This window comes from Pinus tabuliformis, chromosome 8 (genome assembly GCF_031772625.1).
Source record: "Pinus tabuliformis cultivar Carrire ecotype Pingquan chromosome 8, CPIR1, whole genome shotgun sequence".
In the NCBI taxonomy this organism is placed as follows: domain Eukaryota; kingdom Viridiplantae; phylum Streptophyta; class Pinopsida; order Pinales; family Pinaceae; genus Pinus; species Pinus tabuliformis.
In genome coordinates this window covers 445147389-445170631 of record NC_142294.1, presented here as the reverse complement: position 1 = coordinate 445170631, position 23243 = coordinate 445147389, and the positions used below count along the sequence as shown (strand labels likewise).

General features: G+C 41.7%; 1 protein-coding gene across 2 annotated transcripts in view; it reads left to right on the top strand.

Annotated features, from left to right (window-relative positions):
• Window positions 1–23243, top strand: part of LOC149235966 (thioredoxin reductase NTRC-like) — a 377594-nt gene that overhangs the window by 96995 nt on the left and 257356 nt on the right. For both annotated transcript variants that reach the window (XM_089372292.1, XM_089372293.1), the window contains exon 5: window positions 9940–10219. In XM_089372292.1, the coding sequence (XP_089228418.1) occupies window positions 9940–10219 (280 nt within the window). The remainder of the gene's footprint in view (window positions 1–9939; window positions 10220–23243) is intronic.

The following is a 23243-nucleotide window of genomic DNA, read 5'->3' as shown; positions in this document are numbered from 1 at the left end:
TCTTGGATCCCTCTCATCGAGAGGTGTAGGATTGATCTAAAGATCATCTGATTCCGATAAGTATTTATGAAGATATGAATTTATTTTGATTATGGACAAATTGTCAAGTCGGCTAGCAACTTATGTAGGCTCAGAAGCCCAACAGTCATGTCTATTCAACCTCTACGTTTTAGTATAAATAGAAGAGGACTTGAAGTCATTTGTCACACACACACTCACTCTTGTGATCTCACTTCATCTTGTTTTGGGTTTGATGAAGATGAGAGCTAGAGGGAGTGCCCTAGGGTATACGCTGCCCTAGATAACATGGCCTAGATCTAAATGCAGTCATGGGAGAATAAGCTCTACGTTGCTCAAAAAGCCGGAAAAGCTGAAATTGCCGGAACTGCTAGAAAAGCCGGAACTGTCGGAAAAGCCGGAACTATCGGAATTGTCGGAAAAGATGGAATTGCAGGAAAAGCCAAAAAAGCTGGAAAAGTTGGAAATGCTGGAATTGCCAGAAAAGTCAGAAAAGCCGGAAAAGTCGGAAAAGCTGGAACTGCCGGAAAAGCTGGAACTGCCGGGACTGCCGGGAACAACCGAAACTACCAGGAACAGCCGGAACTGCCGGGAACAGCCGGAATTGCCAGAACTGCCGAGAACTACCAAAACAACTGGAGCATTTGTCTCTGAAGGAGAGAAGCATGCAAGGGACAACTAACTAACATTGGGACAGTTGTATGGTACTTAGCAGCAAATACACCAAGCATGCAATGTTACAGTTGGCATGCAAGGGACAACTAACATGCAACAACAAGCATGCTAAGGACAACAAGCATGCTAGGGACAACAAGCAAGCAAGGTGCAGCCAACACATAGGTCAGGATGGCAACATGTTGCAGCAATGGCACATAATGCAGTACAGTGATGGATATAGTCATGATTAATGAAGTGCGATGAGTGCAGCATAGTGATGATGGGTGCAGCATGGTGCAGCGCGGTGAGGTGCAACATGATGACGAAATGCAACACAATGATAAGTGAAGGAGTCACCTTGGAGAATTAGTTGAAGCAACATGTCTTCAACTGATCTCATGTATCATCTTCTTAGAGATGATCTATGCTCTTATGTATATAAGTCAAAGTGTTGACTTCTGTTGTAAATGTACAATCTCTCTCTCTCTCTCTCTCTCTCTTTGCTGAACTATTAAAGAACATATAAGAAGAGTTGATCAAGGGTTTCCCCACATTGGGGTTTGTCCCTGGCTAGCGCCACATCTTGTGTCCTCTTCTCTTGGCTTGTCTTCTGCGATTTATATTTATGTTCTATTTGCAGTTTACTTTAATGCTGTTGTGATTGCTAATCTAGAAAAGGTATTGAGCTAACTGTGAAAATTGAAATAAATTGCTCTAGCATAGAACATACCTAAAATTAACATGGTATCAGAGCTGAGGTGAAGACAATGCCCAAGCAAGAGTGAAAGAGTAATCATCGAAGACAGTTGGGAAATGACAAAAGGATTAGTGGATTCCTCATCCCTCTTCAAATTCACCAAGGGTGAAGTTGAAGCAGAGAATATTATCAGAATGGCGCAGCGGAATACGACCTACCTAAAGATCACTTCATTAGAAGATTGGATCTCAGGGTGGAAGGAAAGGCAGATAACTAGTTCGGCCATTATGCGAAGGAGTGTCCGAATGGCAGGGACACATCACTTGATGATGATAACAATCATTCGAAGGACATCTTCAATGATCAAAGGAATGACAGGTAATGTAGGTCATCAAGGAAATGGCCGACTCTTCATAGAAAGCAAGGAACCCCAGGTATGAAGAATCAATTGTTGTTTCTGATAAGATAAAGAAGCGTTATCCAGTATTGGCCCTCTCCTTCAGATTCTTTGGGAATCTGGCTTATAGATTGTAGTGCTTCAAGGCACTTCATCGGATAGATGGGTGCACTCTCTAATTTGGTAGAGATGGAAATAATCATGGGATTATACTTGGAGCCGATGCCACCTATCCCGGAAAGGGTGTAGGGAATGTTAACTCTCAATTGAATAAGGGTAACTTTATTCATTTACAAAATCTCTTTTATGTACCTGATCGCAAGAAGAACCTGGTGTCCATCTCGGAAATGGATGTCAAAGGTTTCAGGGTGGCATTCATCGATGGAAAGGTACGTGTTAAAAAATATAATTTTCAAAGATGCTTTTTCTCACGGGTTCAGAGTTGGCAATTTGTATCAAGTTGCAAGGTGGTCCATTGGGGATCATGTCAATTGACATATGGCATATATAACACCAAAGGTCTACCTATGGGGCCCTACCTGATTTGAGCCAAATGGTGATAGGGATGTCTGAATTCAAGTAGAGCATGAAGGTACATGTCTGATATTTACCGAAGGAAAATCTTATAAGGGGACCATTCCCCTCAAGCAGCATGTCCACAGGTTTGGAACAACTCGAGGAGTTTGAGATTCATGATCGCGAATCTCATGTATACAGGTGGAAGAAAGCCCTCTATGGCTTGAAGCAAAACACCCCGGGTGTAGTATGAGAGGATTGATAACTGTCTAATGAAACTGAGATACACTAGGAGTGAAATCGATCCAAACCATTACTGGAAGGTTGTGGATGATAGACCTCTCATACCGACACCTTATGAGGACGACCTATTTCTGACAGGTGCAAACCCTCTCATTTGCAGAAGTAAGAGGGAGTTGGATTCCGAATGTGGAATGATAAACTGCAAGCCTGTGACTACCTCGAGGATCTTAACTTTCAGAAGTTATATGGTAGTGATGTTGGACCAGATTTGGGGAATGCCTCTGAGTTTGATAAACTCATTCGCGTTGATGTTCTTTGTGAACTTCTGTCCGGACATATGTTTTGTAGTTAGCATGGTGAGCTCATATTTGGTTGAACCTCACTGGATTGGTGCCAAGAATCTTCTAAGATATCTTCGGGGCACAATCTCTCATGGATTGAGATACACTGTCGGAAATATGAAACTGCATGATTATTCGAATGCTGACTGGGCAGGCAGTGTGGAGGATCACTAGATCACTTCTTAGCGCTGGTTCTCTTTGGGTTCTGCTTCGATATCATGGAGGAGCAGGAAGCAGAAGTCGGTTGCTATAAGCACCGCTGAGACCGAATACATAGCTACGAGTATGATCTTGTGTGAAGCTGCATGGTTGCAGAAGCTCTTAAGTGAGTTGTTTGTACACATGATGAATACCACTGTGATTCTCTGTGATAACCAGAGGGGGGATTCGATTATTGAGGAATCCTGTATTTGATGATTGCTCTAGCAGATAGACATCAGATACTGCCTTATCTGCGATATGGTAAGTCGATGAGCGAGGAGGCTCCATCACATTGAGACTGATGTACAGGTTGCAGACATTTTTTGTCAAAGCCCCAGGGAAAGGTCAAATCTGTAACTTTCCCGAACGACTTGGAGTCGTTGAGAGACCTTCTTATAAGGGTCCTGCATGTTGCATGCATTGAGCTCTGGGAGCTCTGGGGGGCTTGGGGTACATACTGGAGCAACATACGACCATAGGGCGACTCACCCTCCCCTGGTGGTGCGATATGGAAAAGGATGATTCGCTCTCTTGTGGGCCAGGATGATTCATTCTTCGTGGCGACTGTGAAACAGGATGATTCGTTCTCCTATGGGCCAGGATGATTCGTTCTCCGTGGCGACTGTGGAAGAGGATGATTCATTCTCCTGTGGGCTAGGATGATTCGTTCACCGTGGTGACTGTGGAATAGGATGATTCGTTCTCCTGCAGGCCAGGATGATTCGTTCTTCGTGGCCACTGTGGAACAGGATGATTCATTCTCCTGTGGGCCAGGATGATTCGTTCTCCGTGGCGACTATGGAATAGGATGATTCGTTCTCCTGTGGGCCAGGATGATTTGTTCACCGTGGCGATTGTGGAACAGGATGATTCGTTCTCCTGTGGGCTAGGATGATTCGTTCTCCGTGGAGACTGTGGAACAGGATGATTCGTTCTCCGTGGAGACTGTGGAACAGGATGATTCGTTCTCCTGTGGGCCAGGATGATTTGTTCTTCGTGGCGACTGTGGGCCAGGATGATTCGTTCTCCGTGGCATCCACTGATAGGATGATTCGTTCTCCTGTGGATAGGATGATTTGTTCTCCTATCGAGGCATCCTACCCATGCAGTCTGGGACTCATGGGAAGTACCTCTCATTTGATCAATGAATAGGGAAATGAGGATAGGGACCATAGTAGTTCTATCGATGGACGCATCGTCGTATCTATCGTACTCCCTATGCTAGGGTGACCTCCATTGATCTGGGATCAGTATGAGTGGTTTAAGACACTCTCTTGTGATATTGATCTGGGATCAATGAAACTGATATGGGATCAGTATGAGTGGTTTTTGACACTCTCTTGTGATATTGATCTGGGATCAATAAAACGGACTTCGGGTTAGTAAGAGTGATGTGACACTCTCTCTTAAGATGAAACTGACTTCGGGTCAGTAGAGAATGGTATGAGACATTCTCGATCAATTCTTCTTCTTCATGGTTCAGCAGAGCAGAGCAGAGCAAAGCAGAGCTCAGCAGATCAGAGCAGAGCAGAGCTCAACAGATCAGAGCAGTGCAGGGCACTGATGGCAGAGATAGTACAGTCGGACATATGGATCAGCGGATGGAGTTCTCCCTAGTTGAGAGGGAGTGTTAAAATTGGCAACTAGGGCCAAACTCCATGTGGGTCATCTTATTTATGGCAGCTGATATTTTTCTTGGATCCCTCTCATCGAGAGGTGTAGGATTGATCTAAAGATCATCCGATTCCGATAAGTATTTATGAAGATATAAATTTATTTTGATTATGGACAAATTGCCAAGTCGGCTAGCGACTTATGTAGGCTCAGAAGTCCAATAGTCATGTCTATTCAACCTCTACGCTTTAGTATAAATAGAAGAGGACTTGAAGTCATTTGTCACACAGACACTCACTCTTGTGATCTCACTTCATCCTGTTTTGGGTTTGATGAAGATGAGAGCTAGAGGGAGTGCCCAAGGTATACGCTGCCCTATATCTAAATGCAGTCATGGGAGAATAAGCTCTATGTTGCTCAAAACGCCGGAAAAGCTGGAAAAGCCAAAAAGCTGGAACTGCTGGAAAAGCCGGAAAAGTTGGAATTGCTGGAAAAGCTGGAAAAGCCGGAATTGCTGGAAAAGTCGGAATTGCCGGAAAGGTTGGAAAAGCTGGAACTGCCGGAAAAGCCAGAACTGCCGGAAAAGACGGAACTGCCGGAAAAGTCGGAACTGTTGGAAATGTCGGAAAAGCCGGAAATGCCGGAAAAGCTGGAACTGCCAGAACTACTGGAAAAGCCGGAACTGCCGGAAAAGCCAGAACTGCCGGAAAAGCCAGAACTGCCGGGAACAAGTGAAACTACTAGGAACAATTAGAACTGTCGGGAACAGCCGGAACTGCCAGAACTGTCGAAACAGCCGGAGCATCTGTCTCCGAAGGAGAGCAACATGCAAGGGACAACTAACTAACATTGGGACAGTTGTATGGTACTTAGCAGCAAATACACCAAGCATGCAATGTTACAACTAGCATGCAAGGGACAACTAGCATGCTAAGGACAACAAGCATGCTAAGGACAACAAGCATGCTAGGGACAACAAGCAAGCAAGGGACAACAGGCAAGCAAGGTGCAACCAACACATAGGTCAGGATGGCAACATGGTGCAACAATGGCACATAATGTAGTACAATGATGGGTACAGTCATGGGTACTTAGCAGCAAATACACCAAGCATGTAATGTTACAGCTAGCATGCAAGGGACTACTAGCATGAAACAACAAGCATGCTAAGGACAACAAGCATGCTAGGGACAACAAGAAAGCAAGGGACAACAAGCAAGCAAGGTGCAACCAACACATAGGTTAGGATGGCAACATGGTGCAACAATGGCACATAATGTAGTACAATGATGGGTACAATCATGATTAATGAAGCGCGATGAGATGCAGCATAGTGATGATGGGTGCAACATCGTGCAACATGGTGAGGTGCAACATGATAACGAAATGCAGCACAACGATAGGTGAAGGAGTCACCTTGGAGAATTAGTTGAAGCAGCATGTCTTCAACTCATCTCATGTATCATCTTCTTAGAGATGATCTATGCTCTTATCTAGATAAGTCAAAGTGTCGACTTCTGTTGTAAATGTACTATCTCTCTCTCTCTCTCTCTGTTGAACAATTAAAGAACATATAAGAAGAATTGATCAAGGGTTTCCCCACATTGGGGTTTGTCCTTGGCTAGCGCCACATCTTGTGTCCTCTTGTCTTGGCTTGTCTTTTGCGATTTATATTTATGTTCTATCTGCAGTTTACTTTAATGCTGATGTGATTGCTAATCTGGAAAAGGTATTGGGCTAACTGTGAAAATTGAAATAAATTGCTCTAGCATAGAACATACCTAAAATTAACATTAACCCCCAATGCTGAGGTAAGAAAACAAGAGCACCGTTCAAGCCCTTTCTTTCCGCTGAATCCCCCCACTATCCATGCCCAAATTTTCCCAAGAAAAGAAAGCATAAACATCCAATTACATAATGAAAAATCATACCTTTAGGGTTGGATGGCCCACCTTCAAACATATGATCATGATAGATGAGCGAGGGCTCACTATGGCTGGCTCAAGTGGCGGAGAATGGTAGCAAGGGGCTGTTGGTTGCCGGTTGAAGACAAATCTAGGAGAAAAATCCTCCTATAGGGGCCACCCACTTGTGGTGGGTAAGAAGCCCCATTTGATGGGGATCCATTTTTCTTGAGAGATCACAGCTTTTGGATCAGATTTGAGAATAGTCAGAAATGGCATTTTTATAAAAAGATGTAAATTTTCTTGAGATGAGGGCCAATTTGGACACTGGCTCACAATACTTATGTAGGGAGGGATGGTACAATTGCATCCTGGGTCAACGATGCATGATTCTTGATTTATTTTTCATTCTCCATTAGTGAAATATAAGATGCGTTTTCCTTAAAAATGGCACTGAAATTACAAATGCAAACATAATTTGTGTCTATCATTTTTTATCTTGCAAGAGATATTTCGTTATTTGTAATGACCAACTAGCCAAGGTTAGGTAGCTTTATCCAAAGTTACATGAACATTGTCATAAATGAATGGAACTTGCAAGTTAATCACTCTTTGTAGCTAAGTTTGAGGCATACTGGAAACTAATATGGCTGTGGTTCTATCAATACAAAGTAAGTTGAATTAAGGAACATACAAAAATGAGAATAAGGTCAACAATGATGAGATATCATGAATATTAAGTGTTCTCCTTTTCTTGAATGGGAATACTGTTTGCCTACCACTCGGAAATAAATTACATTTCTACTTGGAAAATTAACCATTTTAGGTCGAGGTGTAGTAGTTGAAGTTCGAGGGTATAGTTTCGATAGTTATGGCAGCTATGGGGCAAACCTCCTGGCACAGTCAAAATGACTTTCAATCCGCGATGAAAACAGGGGATTCGGCCATATGAAACATGGGATTCGTCTATAATTGGCTATTAGCAATGGGCGGGCTATAAACAATGACCACCTCCTGGCTATCAACTGGCTGGGAATGACCGGCAATGACTGGATTGACTCCTCCTTCCTGTATTGACTAGCGGCTATCAAGATCCCCCGGTGATCGGCTTTGGGTTACCACTGGCTAACAACCGTCTAGCAACGACGCCTCCTGGGATTGACTATCGGCCATCAGCGACCTTCTGTCTGTCTATGCTCAGCTACGTGCGTGGTGGGGCTAAGGCTTGTATGGTGGGCAGGTGCTATGTTTTGCTATGCTTGGCTATATTCTATGCTATACTCTCTTATCTATGCTTGGTAAGCTATCTCTATATTGTTGCTATCTATATCTTTCTCTGCTGCTCTATACGCTATGCTATGCTATGCTATATGCTGTTCTGCTAATTCATTGCTACGCTATTTGTGGCTATGCCAATGCTCATCATTTGTAGCTACGCTAATTTGGCTATGGCTTGTACGGTGGGCGCTATGCTCGTTGGGCATTGGCTATGCTCCTTCAGTGAGGCTATGTCGTTTATGTGAGTGTCCCCTTCCTTGTGCTGTGCTGTCCCTTGCTGTGCCGGGTGGATGTGTATTCAGTAGATGCAGCCTGTTGCCGATGGGATCATCTCTTGGAATCGCCAGCATCAAGTAGAAAAATAGACTACTAGCATGCTTGCTCGCTTGCCGCTCTTAGAAGTAGTAAGCTTTCTTTTTCTCTTTTTCATTGAAACCTGGCATTCATTGAAACTTGGCATGTAGTACCAGCATTTGATGGACAAGTGAAACGTAGGGCGAGTATATTGCCAACGTCCATAAACCCTATAGCCTTCAGGGCCCTATGAACTGGCCTATGAACTGGGCAGCTAATAGGACAAGGTAAACGTCTCCATGCGAGCTCATATATCAACGTATATTGATGAGAACTAAAGAGATTTAGCTACTGCTGCACTAGACTAGCTAGAGATAGAAAGGGTTGAAAGAAAGCTAATTTCTATTGATCAGGCTTTTCGACAGAGGCAAGAACTAAGGGGGACTAAAAGAGTCTCTCTCTTAAGGCTTGTTTCCATGGAACTAAATGGCGCTTGTTGTCGGCAGGCTTGAACGGTACAGCAGTAGTCCATAGCGCAGGTAACATATAGACTTAGGCTATTATTTTCACACGGCACACGGATCAAGAAGAAGATCTCTCAACCGGGGATATTGCCATATCTACGTGAGACTAGTGGCATAAGAGTTCAGAGTGGTGGACGGAGAATAGTCATTAGACCCGGAAAGGATAAACACGTTGGACTCACTACGTGCATTCATGGTCTAGGGCTACAGATCTAGTAGTTCTTGCAGGTGGGATAAGGTGTAATCATTTATGTGAAGGGTAGGTATATTCTTTCCTAGAATGCAGTGTATTCTGAATCGTATGGGCAAAGCTCTTCTTAAATCCAAGTTTGACCATCCAGCTGTGTTTCTGAAGTGCTGGCTGTTGAGAATCCATCTGACAGTTCCACGATCTCTGCTAGTAGAAGGGTGGTTAGGAGGGACTAAAAGGGTTTAGAGTTAATGATGGATGTCACTTTAAAATTAGTTAGTTATTACTTTTGTCTGCATATCATTTATTTTGGCCATATCTGGTTTAAAGCTACGATGGGATAAATGCTCATTGATTTTTGGTAATATTACTACTAATAACCCATACTCCCCAACAGAGTAGTGTTTAACAGTCTTTTTTAATGCATTCGGTATTTAGATCTGTCAAACAGATTTCTTCCTCAAACATTGTGCTTTCTTTCTTTTAGAAATCTTCTGCACAAGTCGTAAGCGCTGATAGATTGTTTGTATCAAGCACATCCTATGTCCAACAATGCCAGTGACAAAACTTATGTGTAAGCACTATCTAACAACCTAAAGCTTCATGATTTTCATTGACTTCAACTAGATTTCCTTTTTTAATCATTCCATAAATATCTGGTTAAGATTCGTTAATAAAATGCTTGCCCCAAAAGACGCTTACTTTTAGAAATTGATGAGATTACAGTTCTCGTATATGTTTGATAAGAGTCAAGTCATATAAAGGGAAGTGGAAAGGACTACTATTAAATATCTCTCTTCAATGACTTCGGAGCAAATGCATCCATGAAGCTAATTGCATTTACTGCATAATATTTTCCTTTACTTGAGCGATATATTTTAATTATTTTTTGTCTCTCTTTTATATTTATCTTAGATTTTTTGAAAGAAGATCAAGAAATTTGGAATATTTTTTCATTTTATGCTGTTATGAATATTGAAAGTCATTCAGAAGAATGTCGAAGGTAAAAATTCAGCTTCTTGAATGTTTCTGCTTAACAGGTTGGTTATGACGAATGTTTCACAGAATTTTCAACAATCCAAATGTAACTGTACACTTCAACACGGAGGTTGTTGATGTCATAAGCAATGACAAGGGCCAGATGTCTGGTGTTTTATTAAAAAGTACCAATCTGGGTGAACAGAGGGTGCTAGATGTGAAGGGGCTATTTTATGGGATTGGCCACATGCCTAACAGCCATCTTCTTCAAGGCCAAGTTGATCTGGATGCTGCGGGTTATGTAATTGTGAAAAATGGTGGACCTGAAACTTCTGTTGAAGGTGTCTTTGCAGCTGGTGATTTGCAGGTGAGATTAGAATGAGTGTTATCTCAGTATGGTATTAATTGCTTTTGTGACATCTATTGGTGGCAGAACATTTTTCTTGCTTACGCCATTGTTTGGCTCTTTGGCAGAAGGCAATCTTTGTAAGAATGTGAAAATTTAGACGCAAAGGTAAATTGAAAAAACAAAAATGGAAGTCCAAAGCATAATCCTTAAAAGTGGGAAGAGAAAGAGCACTCAATGAAGCATTCTGTCTTCTTGTAATGTTTTAAGATTAGTAGAGATTGTGAAACAGCTTTAGCAAAGATTATTTTCTGTCAGAATTTATCCTCTTGGATCTTGTCCCTTTCCCAACTGCTCTAATCGAAACTTGAGGTTTTAATCACTGTTTTCTTGCACTTGTTTTAACAGACAGACAGACACACACACATATGATTGAACTAATGCTTCATACTTGGCCAACTCATAGTCTACGGTTCTAAGCTTGCCAGGGTTTTGAACTTGAACTCAGTGATGTGCCATTTCAACCACTAAATCATAGTCTGACAGACATTGTTTTGAAATATTAATAAGATGGTTCTTTTTCTGTTATTTTCTTCTCCTATGTTAGCAATGAGCTTGCTGAGTCCCCTGATCAAGGTTTCCAAATGTAATACCAATTAATTTGCTTAGTAATCTGAGTTAGTTAATTGGCCCATGACATTGTTTATGTAGTTAAATGAGTCCATCTCCTTGATAACTTGATGTAGAATTGATGAGTAAATCCAACATGTCAAACAAAGAAAATTTATCGTTGAGATAAAATTGAAATTCCTTGTGCATTCCTTGCTTCTTTTTTGTCATTTCTAATCTTTGAATGTAAAAGACATTTTAGTGTCCAGATTGTAGAAATTTCTTTGAGAGGACTGCTCAAAGAGATTTTGGGATTAATGAACCTGGCAACATCACAGTTGTTCATTTATTGTGTTTCCTCTGTTGATTTTCTTAAGATAAATTGATCTTCTAATCTGATAATTACTTTCCAATGATTTCTTAATCGAGTCATCTTATGTCACATATATCATAAAGCAATTAGACATAGAAAATCTCATCAGTAATGCAATAATGAAAGTATGATCATAAAGAGAGCCAAGCACAAAAGAGAAACAAAAATTTTGCCCTGGGAAACCCAAACTTGGGAGAAAACCCAACAATCTTTTCTAGGAGAATTGTTTAGTTCAGCAAAGTACCATCTGATATTTCAAGTCAAACTTGGTCAATTCAGACCAAAAATCTAGCACAGGTCAAACCTGGTCAAATAGGCTGAAATTTGGCCCTATGCAACTGCCCAGAAACTCACTTAAACTGAGTCAAACAGGCTGAAATTTGGCCTCCTGCAGCTGCCCAGAAACTCGGTCAACTCTTCCCAAAATACAGTCAACTCTGCCCCGAAAACTATCGGTCAACACCGGTCAAACAGACCTTAGAAAACTTGGTCAAAGCAGGTCATCGCTTGTCAAACTTCTGGTCAAACTTAGATCTTCTTTCTCTTCTTCGCACGTGTGAACAAAAGAACAAATTATTTGTTGATGATCCGAATTGTGTCCAAATGATGGAGGCCGAGCTTGTATTTATAGTGGTCTTGTGGTGGCCAAGGAGCACGTCTCCTTGCTGGGCCGATTTAACTTGAGGGGCTGACTTGAGCAATTTAATTCAAATTTTAAATTTTAATTTCCCTCCTTTTCATGGGCCGACTTGTAGCTGGGGAATACCACTTGTAGCTACCAAAAATCAACACTCCCTCTTAGCTAGGGAGGTATTCACCTTGACTCCCTTAGATGTCCACTTTGCTGAAAAATTTCTCCATCCTAAGAAAAGATTGAATGAGCCCGCTATGTTAATGTATCAATCCACTTCATGTTCTATTCTAGAACCATGTGGAAAGCATCTTGAATCAACATCATGCAAAGGATCTAGCTACCCACTAGCCAAAATATCCTTTGGCGATATGGTCAGGTACCCCTTGACCAGAGTAGACACAAGACTAGTCTTGGGTCACTAACTATCCAAGTCGTCACTTAGAACCAGGTTAGTTTGCCTAATCAATGGTGAAAACCTGGGCCAATTTACCATCCCCCCATGTCGTCACATGCTACTTGGATGGTAAAAATACTTGCCCGATGCTATGGGGCGCTCACTCCACTCATTAGCTAAGTAACCCTTGGCAATATGGTCAAAACCTTCTGACTCGGGGAGCACTCCGGACCCCGATGCTCTCTAGGCCAATCTCCTTAGCCACATTACATAGCACTTGGTCAATACCCTTGACTTAGGGAGAATGTCTACCCTTGATCCTACAACATCAACACTCCCTCTCATCGAGGGAGGCATTCTCAACCACTCGAAGCTTGTCCTTGAAGTAAACAAACTTCATTTGGGATAGAGGCTTTGTGAGAATGTCAACAACCTGCTTGTCCGTAGAAATTTATTGAAACGTCACTGCTCCCCTTAGTACCATATCTCGAATATAATGTTATTTGATCTCAATGTACTTCAACTTGTGACGGAAAAATGGATTTTTCGAAAGGTTGACATAACTTTGATTGACACAATGTATGGCAGTCGTCTCCAACACTTAATCAAACAATCCTTTGAGTAGCTTCCGAAGCCACTTTGCTTCACAACTCGCCAAATTAGTTGCAATATACTCAGCCTCTGTAGTGCTGAATTTGACAAATGTTTGCTTCCTGCTCATCCAGGATATAAGCAACATCCTGACGTGCTCTTCCTGATTTTTGCACTCTCTGCCCAATTTGAATCTGTATATCCCTGCAGTAGTACTTCATCATTTGAGACATATCCCAATCCATATCCAACTGTACCTTGCAAATATCTCAACACATGTGCCGCATGCTTCGGCTCAACCATAAACTGACTGACTTCCTTCATTGGATCCATCACCACATCTGCTTTTCGATCACTTTGACTGGGTGCTCCCTTTGAAACTGAAATAGATCTTGTGGCAATCCTGGCTACTCCCTCTACCACTGCTGCTTCCTAGTTACTGAAGCATATCTGTTGTCTAGCATGGTCCACTCATAGAAGGCATACAACTCTTAAAGACCTGTTGTTTCTGAGCATCTAGTCAGACAATTTCAATCCCATGACATCCACTTGGACAGCTGGTTCTTCCACTTTACCTGATTATCTATACATCGTGGGATCCACCAAATCTAAATTAGAGCTTCTCAGCTTCTTCAGAGTGGTTACCATGGGAGTGGCCATGGACATGCAGTAAATCTCTGAAGGATCGTAATAATATACCTCCTTTGACCAAGGAAGATCTCACTTGGCTTTTGCCACACTTCTAATTCCAAGTAGTAATGCATCAAACCTAGATCCTTCATCTCGAACTCAGAGGTCAACTCCTTCTGAAGCAGGGCTTTCTGAGGTAATCCTGACTGCTTCCTCTATCACATAAGAAAATCCTCCTGTCATTGTTGTTCCCTCTATCACGTGAGTCCTTTTGCTTCACAGAGCATTAATTATCATTAACATTAGATGAACATAATTCAACATCACATGAACAGTAAACAACACAATTCAACAATGCACAAATATATCAGGACAATAGACAACAAATTTTTAGGTGGAAACCCTTTCAAGAGAAAATCCACCGAATGCTTCTTAATATTTGTCTTCAATAAAATGTACACCAATATTTTTAGCCACAACTGGGGGAGGCTCCAACCCCCTGGTTTACAGGTTTCAACCCGAAGGACGCTCCTATGCCCTAGTTTACCAGCTGCAACTTGAAAGATGCTCCAACACCCTGGTTTACAAGCTCCAACCTGAATGATGCTCCAACACCCCGTTTACCATTGCAACCGGAAGGATGCTCCAACGCCCTATGCAGGTTCCAACATGTCCTAGCACCACCTTGCCACCCAAATAAGCTAGCAGACCACGTTTCATATATTTTCAGAGTATATCCTCCTGCTTTCAATAAAATAAAGATTGACACAACTTCTGTCAATTTGACCTTTGCTGCTCAATATATCATGCTCTCTTTGCGTATCAACCGACAAACCATTCCTCTATAATGCAACTTCAAATTAATACAAGTACCAAAACAAAATCTGCTTTTGCTCAAATCATATACCAAAACCCTAGCTGCATCAACTTTGTCTTCCCTTTGCTCTTCGTTAACAATCTTCGCTACTCGTTAAGCTATCAAGTCATCTACTTGTCAATAAACCTTCAGCTGACATTACCCAAGTTCAACAAGCACTGTACACCCTATCATTCATCAACTGTCCACACATATAAATAACCTTGCTCAATTTTGCCCTCATACATAAGCAACATTCAACACAAACCTCTGAATCAATAATTTTATTACATTGAGTTTGCCAAACCCTAGGTAGTCAATGACAAACCCTAATAGAATAGGGTAGATCCACAGAAAGCCCTTGAGGAGATACCATTGTACCAACAAACTCAGCTACACAATACCTTTCACTTGCCCAACGAAAAACAACTCATTCACTTGTCAAGCATCATATGAAACTCAAGCAGTTTCTGCAACATGTAATTAATATTCAATGATACAAACATGCTGGAACGATTGAGCAACAACCTCTCTATTATTGACAACATCACTGAATACTTAGTCAATACTAATAAATACTTTACCCATTGTTGAGAAATCAATGCTTATAGGAATTAGGGTTTGATTCCTCTTTCTTGATAATTACTTGTGAATTATGTTGGCTTCTTTTACTTCTTTATTAGTTTATCTTTCATCAAGCAATTACCAAATTATATGTATATGAAGACCACAAGAACAAGAGACACAAGATGTAGGTGCTCAACTAGGGCAAAACCCCTTTAAGGGGAAAACCCAGTCCAACTCTTCCACTAGTAGATTCAAATCAAGATGAGACTCTCCAAGACCTCTTAGACCTAGACAAAGACCTCCTCCAACCACCAAGTCAGCCCTTCCCTTCAATAGATGATCCCTATCAAAGCCTCAAAGTAAGAACTCCCCAACTATAGCCTTAGTCTAGAATTTTGGCCCTCAGTAGCAGAACTTCGGCCCCCAACAACAAAATTTCGGACCTGTAGTAGACACAAAATTTTGGCCCCAACAACTGCCAAGAAACTTTGCACGTGTGAGAGATAGATAGCCCAGAAACTTGAATTTAGGTCTTCCCAACAAATTTCGTCCTTCTCCAGCTACTTCGCTCTCTTTTTGTTTCTCTTCCTTGAAGATCGAACTTGTTGAGTGAGTGCTTCAAATAGGTTGAACTGCCTACCTTTTTGCTAGGTCAAATTGCCCTAGTGTAGGCTGACTTAATGGGGATAGGGCCAACTTGGTGTGGAGGTGACAAATAACCTTTTTGACTCAAAAATAATTATTTTTACACGATAAAAAGCCTAAGAAAGGTCTAATAAAAATGACAATGACTCTAATGACTCAGGACAAAACCTAGAAGCCTCTAATGGAGGCTTTGACTTAGAAAACATTGTTGAAGAATCTAGGGCAATTAGAGTTAATGTGATTTTTCTTAGCGTGATAACTATTTGTGAGGTATTTTAACTTTTGCTTATTAGCACAATCATCTCTTGATATCATTAATGTGTGTATTTCTTACATCATCAAACAATTACCAAAATACAATAGACAAGAACACAAGATGTTGGCTTTCTGCTAGGGCCAAAACCTCTCCCTCTTGGAGAGGAAAACCCGCTCAAAATTCTTCTTATAGAGATTCCTATTGACGAATACCAAGACCATGACCCTTGACCTATCAAGCCACTCCAAGGCCAAGACACCAATCCTCTTCTTACTGCTGAGATCATCATCATCATTACTAATTCACCTAGATCATCATTGTTGCACCATGACTGCTCCTTGAGATCACCACTGTGCCTTTACTGAGATCATCTCTGCACCTTCATTGAGATCACCATCATCACAATGAGGTCCATATTGAGATATGTATGTATATTGAAAGTATTCTTGTAGGATCATCGAGATCCTTATCATTACTGTTATACCTAGAGTGTATGATCTTCTTCAGAACAAGAATGCCGAGACTGTGTATACTACTGTGAATCATCGTGATCCTCTTTCATCATAATTAGACCGAGAGTATATTAATAAGAGATCATTGAGATAGTGACTATGTTTTTGTATGTGTCATGATTGCGTTCAACATTTTGAGACTGTGATTATGAGGAGGGCGAGACACACTTATCACTGTAATTTGCTTGCACCAAGACACTGTATTCATCACCGAGATCCTGTACCTTACTGTTGTGAAAATTTCGAAATAGAAATCCTATTGCAGTGATTAATATTATTTCTTCTACTTATTACCTCAGAAATAAGTTATCTACAATATTCTTACAATAAATATCGAAATATATTCTACTGCAGTCGTCATAATTAAAACATTGCAGAAAGTAAATGTAAGTAAATGGCACAAATACAATCACAATGACACAGTTATTTTTAGACAATTGTCCCCGGAAAAACCCAATGTGGGAAAACTGGTGCGGCAGATGAGGGTTTTATTATTCTTTAGCAAAATCTTCATGTACAAATTACGCCTAGTAGTATAGGACAAGGCTTTCTGAGAAAAATTTACAGATGTTCCTGAACAAGTATCTGACTTGAGAGAGAAGTTCCTCCACCCTCAGCGTCTCTCTGGCTTGCCCAGAGTCACTTTCTCTGGCTCCTAGACTAGCGTGTGCAGTGCCAATGTCACCCAAGCCAACGCTGTCTCTCCCAGCGTCAATTTGCCCAACACTGTCCTTTTACTGCTCTGCATCTTCGTCCCTGTCTCCCTAACTGATCCTGAACCCTCTCTGTCACTTCTCCACCCACAACTCTCCCTTTGAATTGATTTTCTCTTGCTGAACTTCGACCAGTGAGAAAATTGATTTTACTCGGGCAATTGAGTATCTGCCTGGTGTGTTTTCCAAATGACCCTCAAACCCGTTCTTATATCTTCCTGTTGGATAACCAACGGCCTAGATTAACTCCTAATCAAAGGCTCAGATTGTTTTGACTTGATCTCCATCTTTATCTAGAAGATTCACCCACAATTAGATTAATACCCATTAATATTTTAATTTTTCTAAGTTTAGATTTAGGAACCCCATTAAAAATATTAATTATTTTAATATAATCATCTCTTGGTGGAATTTCCCAAAACGGTTTCGGGGTTTTTTGGAATGCATGTTCCCAAGCCTCCTTGCAAAATTTGAGGCCTAAAGCACATCCGATGCTACCCCAAAACAACCCTCCCTCTTAGCGAGGAATGTGCTCTAGCAATATACTACTGTTTCATACTGCTCTGACTCTGAAGCATCGTCCTCTGTGCTGCTGATGTATGACATGCTGTCCATCAACTACTACGCTGCTGCTGCAACTGTACTGCTGCCTTTGACACTGCCACTGCCAATGCTACATCTGTACTACAACTCCCTTTGAATGTTGCATCTATGCTGCTGCTGGCACTGCCACTGCCAACTGTCCCTGCACTGCAAACTGTTGTTGCTACTGAAACAAATTTTCAACCATACCCATTTGCTCTCTGAACTGAGTGAACTTAGCTCTTCCGAGAGCCTTTGTGAGTATATCGGCCACTTGCTCTCCTGTGGGAACATACTGTAGCTGTACTGCCCCACGCTGAACACAGTCTCTGATAAAGTGACAACGAATATCTATATGTTTCGACCGATCATGAAATACTGGATTCTCGGAGAGTTTGATTATTGCAGTAAACCTTGGTCGCTTCCATCCTTTTTCTGAATAAGCTCACAAGCAATTTTCTGAGCCATATGGCTTCGCACGTAGCTGTGCTGGCTGCCATATATTCTGCTTCTGTTGAACTTAGTGCTACCGATTTCTGCTTCCCACTACACCAAGATATCTTCCCTGATTCAACACTGAAGCAGTACCCATAGGTACTTTTTTGGTCTATTGAACTACTTGCCAAATCTGCATCAATGAACCCATTCAAACTGATGTCCTTCCCTCTAGAGTACTTCAACCCATATCCGACTGTTCCATTTACATACCTAAGAACGTGTTTTGCCATTGCCCAATGCACCCTTTTTGGTTCCACGATGAACTGACTAAGAGTGTTGACAGCAAAACAAATGTCTGCCCTAGTGTTGACCAGATACATAAGCGACCCAATGTGCTGCCTTTACAAGGTGGGATCTCCTTCTTTCTCCTCTGATGCATCTATTTTCTTCCAGTTGGTGATCATGGGAGTAGCCATGGGTCAACAATCCTGCATTCTGAATCTCTTCAGAATTTCTGTAGTGTACCTTCCTTGTCCAAGGAAGATCTCCCCATTCTTCTGCCAAACTTCCAACCCTAGAAAATTATGCATCATCGAATTCGGCTTCAAGATTCTTCTTGCAGTCTTGGATGAGCCTAGATGACCCGGAACAGGTCATCTACATATAGTACCAGAATAAGTGGCTTATTCTCTACCAATAAAATAGTAGAGATTGGGATCAACATCAGTTTTGACAAATCCCAAGTGCTGCAAGTAACTATCAATTCGACCATACCATGCTCTCGGTGCTTGCTTGAGCCCGTACAGGGCTTTCTTTAACCTGCAAACATGAGTTTTCTTCTCATGAGTTTCGAAGCCTTCAGGTTGTTTTATATACACCTCCTCTTCTATCACTCCGTTCAAGAATGTTGTCTTGACATCCATCTAGTGAATCTCCCATCCCATTTGAGCTGCCAGGGATATAACAGATTTGATAGAGGTGTATCGAGTAATTGGGGTGAAGGTCTCTTCATAGTCTATTCCTTCTTTCTGAGCATACCCCTTTGCTACGAACCTTGCCTTGTACTTCTCTATGCTGCCGTCTGTAGCATACTTGATCTTGTAGATCCATCATGATCCTACAATTGATCTATCTTCTGGTCTAGGTACTACTTCCCAGACATCATTCGTCATGATGGAGTTGTATTCTTCCACCATGGCATCCACCCATACTTGGTGTTGAACAACTTCCTGAAAGCTAGAGGGTTCTTCAACCTGAGCTACCAATGCTTGGTATCTATCTGGTTGTCTACGCTGCCTCTTCTCGGCTCTAGGAGCTCCAACAAACTCCTCTGCGTCCCTCAGTGTTTGCCGCACTTCTCTGCTCGTTCTACCACTAGTGGTGGGAGGCTCAACCAACTCTTCCTCTTGATCCTGTCGTTTCGTCTATTGAGAAGCATCTGCATTTCCTCCTTCTGAGGAGATACTGGTGCTGGTCACTGTACTTGACCCAGGTGTATGCTCTCCTGCCTGTCCTTCTTGCTGCCCTGCTGCTCTTGGACTAATGGAACATCTCCTGACTGATCTTCTGCAGGCATTTCACGAGATTTCTTGAAAGCTCTATCTTCCATGAACTTTGCATCCCGTCTTACTACAATCTTCCTGCTGCCAGGAATGTAGATTCTATATGCCTTTGAGGTCTCGTTGTATCCTACAAGATACCCCTTCTCTGCAGTCTGATCCAGTTTGCTGTGCTTCTCGTCTGGAATGTGACAATAAGCCATGCTTCCGAATATCTTGAGATGATTGACTTCCGACTTCTTCCCTGTGAAAACTCCTTCGAGCGTTCTCTTCCCCAATGCTCTATGAGGAGTTCTATTCTGGATATATATTGTCATGTTGCAAGCTTCTGCCCATAGATAACTAGGTAGATCTTGATCATACAACATGTCTTTGGCTGCCCCAACAATAGTTTTGTTCTTCCGTTTTGCCACTCCATCCTCTGAAGGGATTTTCTTCAATATTCTCACCACTGTTTTATTGGAGGATTCAACCAAGCCATTACCCTAAGGGTAATATGTGGTGGAATGCTCGATAGTAATACTGTATTTGTTGCAGAAAGTAGTAAACTTGGCAGACTTAAAAACTTGGGCATTATCAGTGATGATTTTGGAGGGGCAGCCAAAGCGGGACAATATGTTCTCTTCCATGAACTTCATAACCACTGCATCTGTAGCATTCCTAGTTGGGATGGCCTCAACGCACTTGGTGAAGTAATCGGTGGCTGTCAATATCCACCTGTGCTGGCCACTGGATGGTGGGTTGATCTCTCCTATGAAATCCAAGCCCCATTGTCTGAAAGGCTCTTCCATCTGCACTGGAATCAAGGGGAGAGGAGCAAACTTTTGTCTTTTAGCAAACATCTGGCATTTTTGGCAGCTCCTGACTCTGTTATAAACATCCTTGAACAATGTAGGCCAATAAAATCTAGCCTTGAGGATTTTGTGGGCTGTGGTTTTCCAACTATAGTGTCCCCCACAGGCTCCTTCATGAAATTCTTCCATCACCCTATTGGTCTTTGTTTCTACTAAACACAGTAGCAATACACCCACTGGGTCCTTCCAATATAGTAAGCCATTTGATATAATGTATTTCTGAGCATGTAATCTCAAGCTTCGATATTTGGAGGAATCCAACCCCAATGGGCATCTTAAAAACAGGAGGTAGTGGACAACATTTTTATACCACTGAGACCCCTCATACTTGGCATAAATTTTCTGTTCAGATGTTCTGATGCTGCTTTGGTGCTCTTCAGATCTGCTGTTTTCTGTGATTAAATTTATCCCAAGTGCTTTGCAGTTAGATTCAGACAGGATTTGAGCTAGACCTTGTCCTTTAATGAGCTTGGTGGGCTTTATTTCTAGCTCATACTCCTGTATTTTTGCTATCCATCTGCCCCTCTTCCCTTCACTGCCCCCCTGCACTAGAATGTCTTTGATTGCTGCCGTGGGAACAAATGTTGTAACCTTGGACTGCAGTACATAAGTGCGAAAGGCTTTTAAAGCTTTAACCAGTGCATAAGCCTGCTTCTCCAGTATATTATATTTCAATTCGGCATCTCTCAGTACTTGGTTGAAAAAGGCAACAGGTTGTTCATGACCTGCTTTGTTTTTCTGTAACAGTACTGTTGCAATTGTGAGTGGAGAAGCAAAAGAGAAAATGTAAAAAGGAGCTGAATAATCCGGGCTAGCTAACACTGGGGCTTTGGCCAGAGCTTCCTTAATCTTGTTGAAAGAATCACGGGGAACAGGATTCCACTTTACCTCATTGTCCTTTCTAAGCATATCAGTGATGCCTTTGACTATCTCTCTCAAGAAATTTATTCTTCCTAAGAAAGCTTTGACTTCCTTTTTATTTATGGGAAGTGGAATGCAACTGATGGCTTCAACTCTTCTCGGGTCTATCTTTACGCCCTCATGTGATACGATATGTCCCAGGCTCCAGTAGTCTCCCTTCACTCAGCGTGAATTATTTAGAGAGAGGCCGTACCTTCTGCACTTCTCGAAAGTCAGTTTTAAATGTAAAAGGTGATCCTCATTTTTCGAGAAGACTGTAATATCATCAAGGTATACCACCATGAATTTGTCCGTCTCCCCTACAAAGGTAATGTTCGTGGCTCTTTGGAACGTGGGACCCGCATTTATCAATCCAAATGGCATGCGCACATACATAAATGTTGCCCATGGGTAGTAAAAGTCGTCTTTTCCTGATCTTCGGGGTGGACTGTGACTTGATTATACTCGGAGAACCCGTCCATCATCGACATTTGGGCTGAACTGACTACTTTCTGCAGTATGCTATCCATCTTGGGTAGGGGGTAATTGTTTTTAAAAGATGCCCTGTTCAGGTTGCAGAAGTCCACACACAGCCTTATCTCCCCATTCTTCTTTCGAACAGGGACCAAATTTGCTACCCACTGTTAATATCTTAAAGGAATAATAATATTTTCCAGCAACAACTTTTTAATCTCCTTTTCAATGGAGGGGAGCAAGAGAGGATTTATTTATCTAAGCTTTTGCTTATAGGGCTTCATCCCGCTTTTCAAAGGAATCTTATGCTATATGATGTTAGTATAAAAAACTTTCAAATCATCATACGACCAAGCAAAAACATCTTTATAAGATTTAAAAAGATCTAAATACCTTTGTTGGTACTGCAACGGGATTCCTTTTGACATCTTAATCATCTGGGGCTCCTCTTTTGAACCAATGTTATGATCCTGCACTTGATCATTAGTTTCAAGAGCCATTTGTTTAGCAGCTATGTTATCCTTAGTAAATAGCCTTTCTAGTGGAACTAATCCATGGGGAATAGTGTTCCCTTTTAGCTGCAAGAATTTATGTTCATCCACTGCATCTTTCCATGGAGTGGCTTCTTGACCTGCTTGTTCTTCTTCTTCTTCTTGATCAATGGTGGAGTTGGAGAACTCCCCAATGACCTCTAGGAATTGTTTCACCTGTTCATCATCCTCAAATACTTGCTAGTGCTTGATATTATCAGGTATAGAGGGTCTACACCTAACTTCAACTTCGTACCTGAGGAGAGGATTTTGAGGAGGCCTGAAGGTACTGGCAGCTACAGCCAGAGAGTCAGCCATCCTGTTTTCTTCTCTGGGCAGAAACTGAATGTTAAAGGCCAGGAAGGAGCTATCAATCAGGTCCCATACTTCATTTCGATATGTCCTCAGCCTGGGGTGTTTAGCCTGGCATCGGTTCTTGATCTTCTTTACTATCAACTCAAAATCTCCATAAACTGCCAGACAATCGATTTTCTGATTTTTCGCAGTCTGCAACCCGAGGAGCAGTGCCTCATATTCTGCTACATTGTTGGTTGCATCGAATTCCATTTAAAATGAAAGAGGTATCATACGACCTTCAAGAGATACCAGCAATACTCCTGCCCCATTTCCTTCTTTCGAATTTGCTCCATCGAAATACAATTTCCAGACTTTGCTGTCACTTGTAGGTTGTTGTTCCAACTGCCAGGTTAGGTGAACTAACATTTCCTTCGTAACAACCTCATCTTCTTCTAAAAATAAGCAAGATAGATCACTTTCTTTTCCACATACTGGAGAGTTCCTTGAGTCTTTAGCCGAAGTGAGTTTTCACAAATATGGATTCTCTATATAGCCTTCTTTGTTCTCCTCCAAAGGTTGGAATGGTGGCATAAGTGAGGTCCAACTTAATTGAGCCCCCCACCTTAGAACC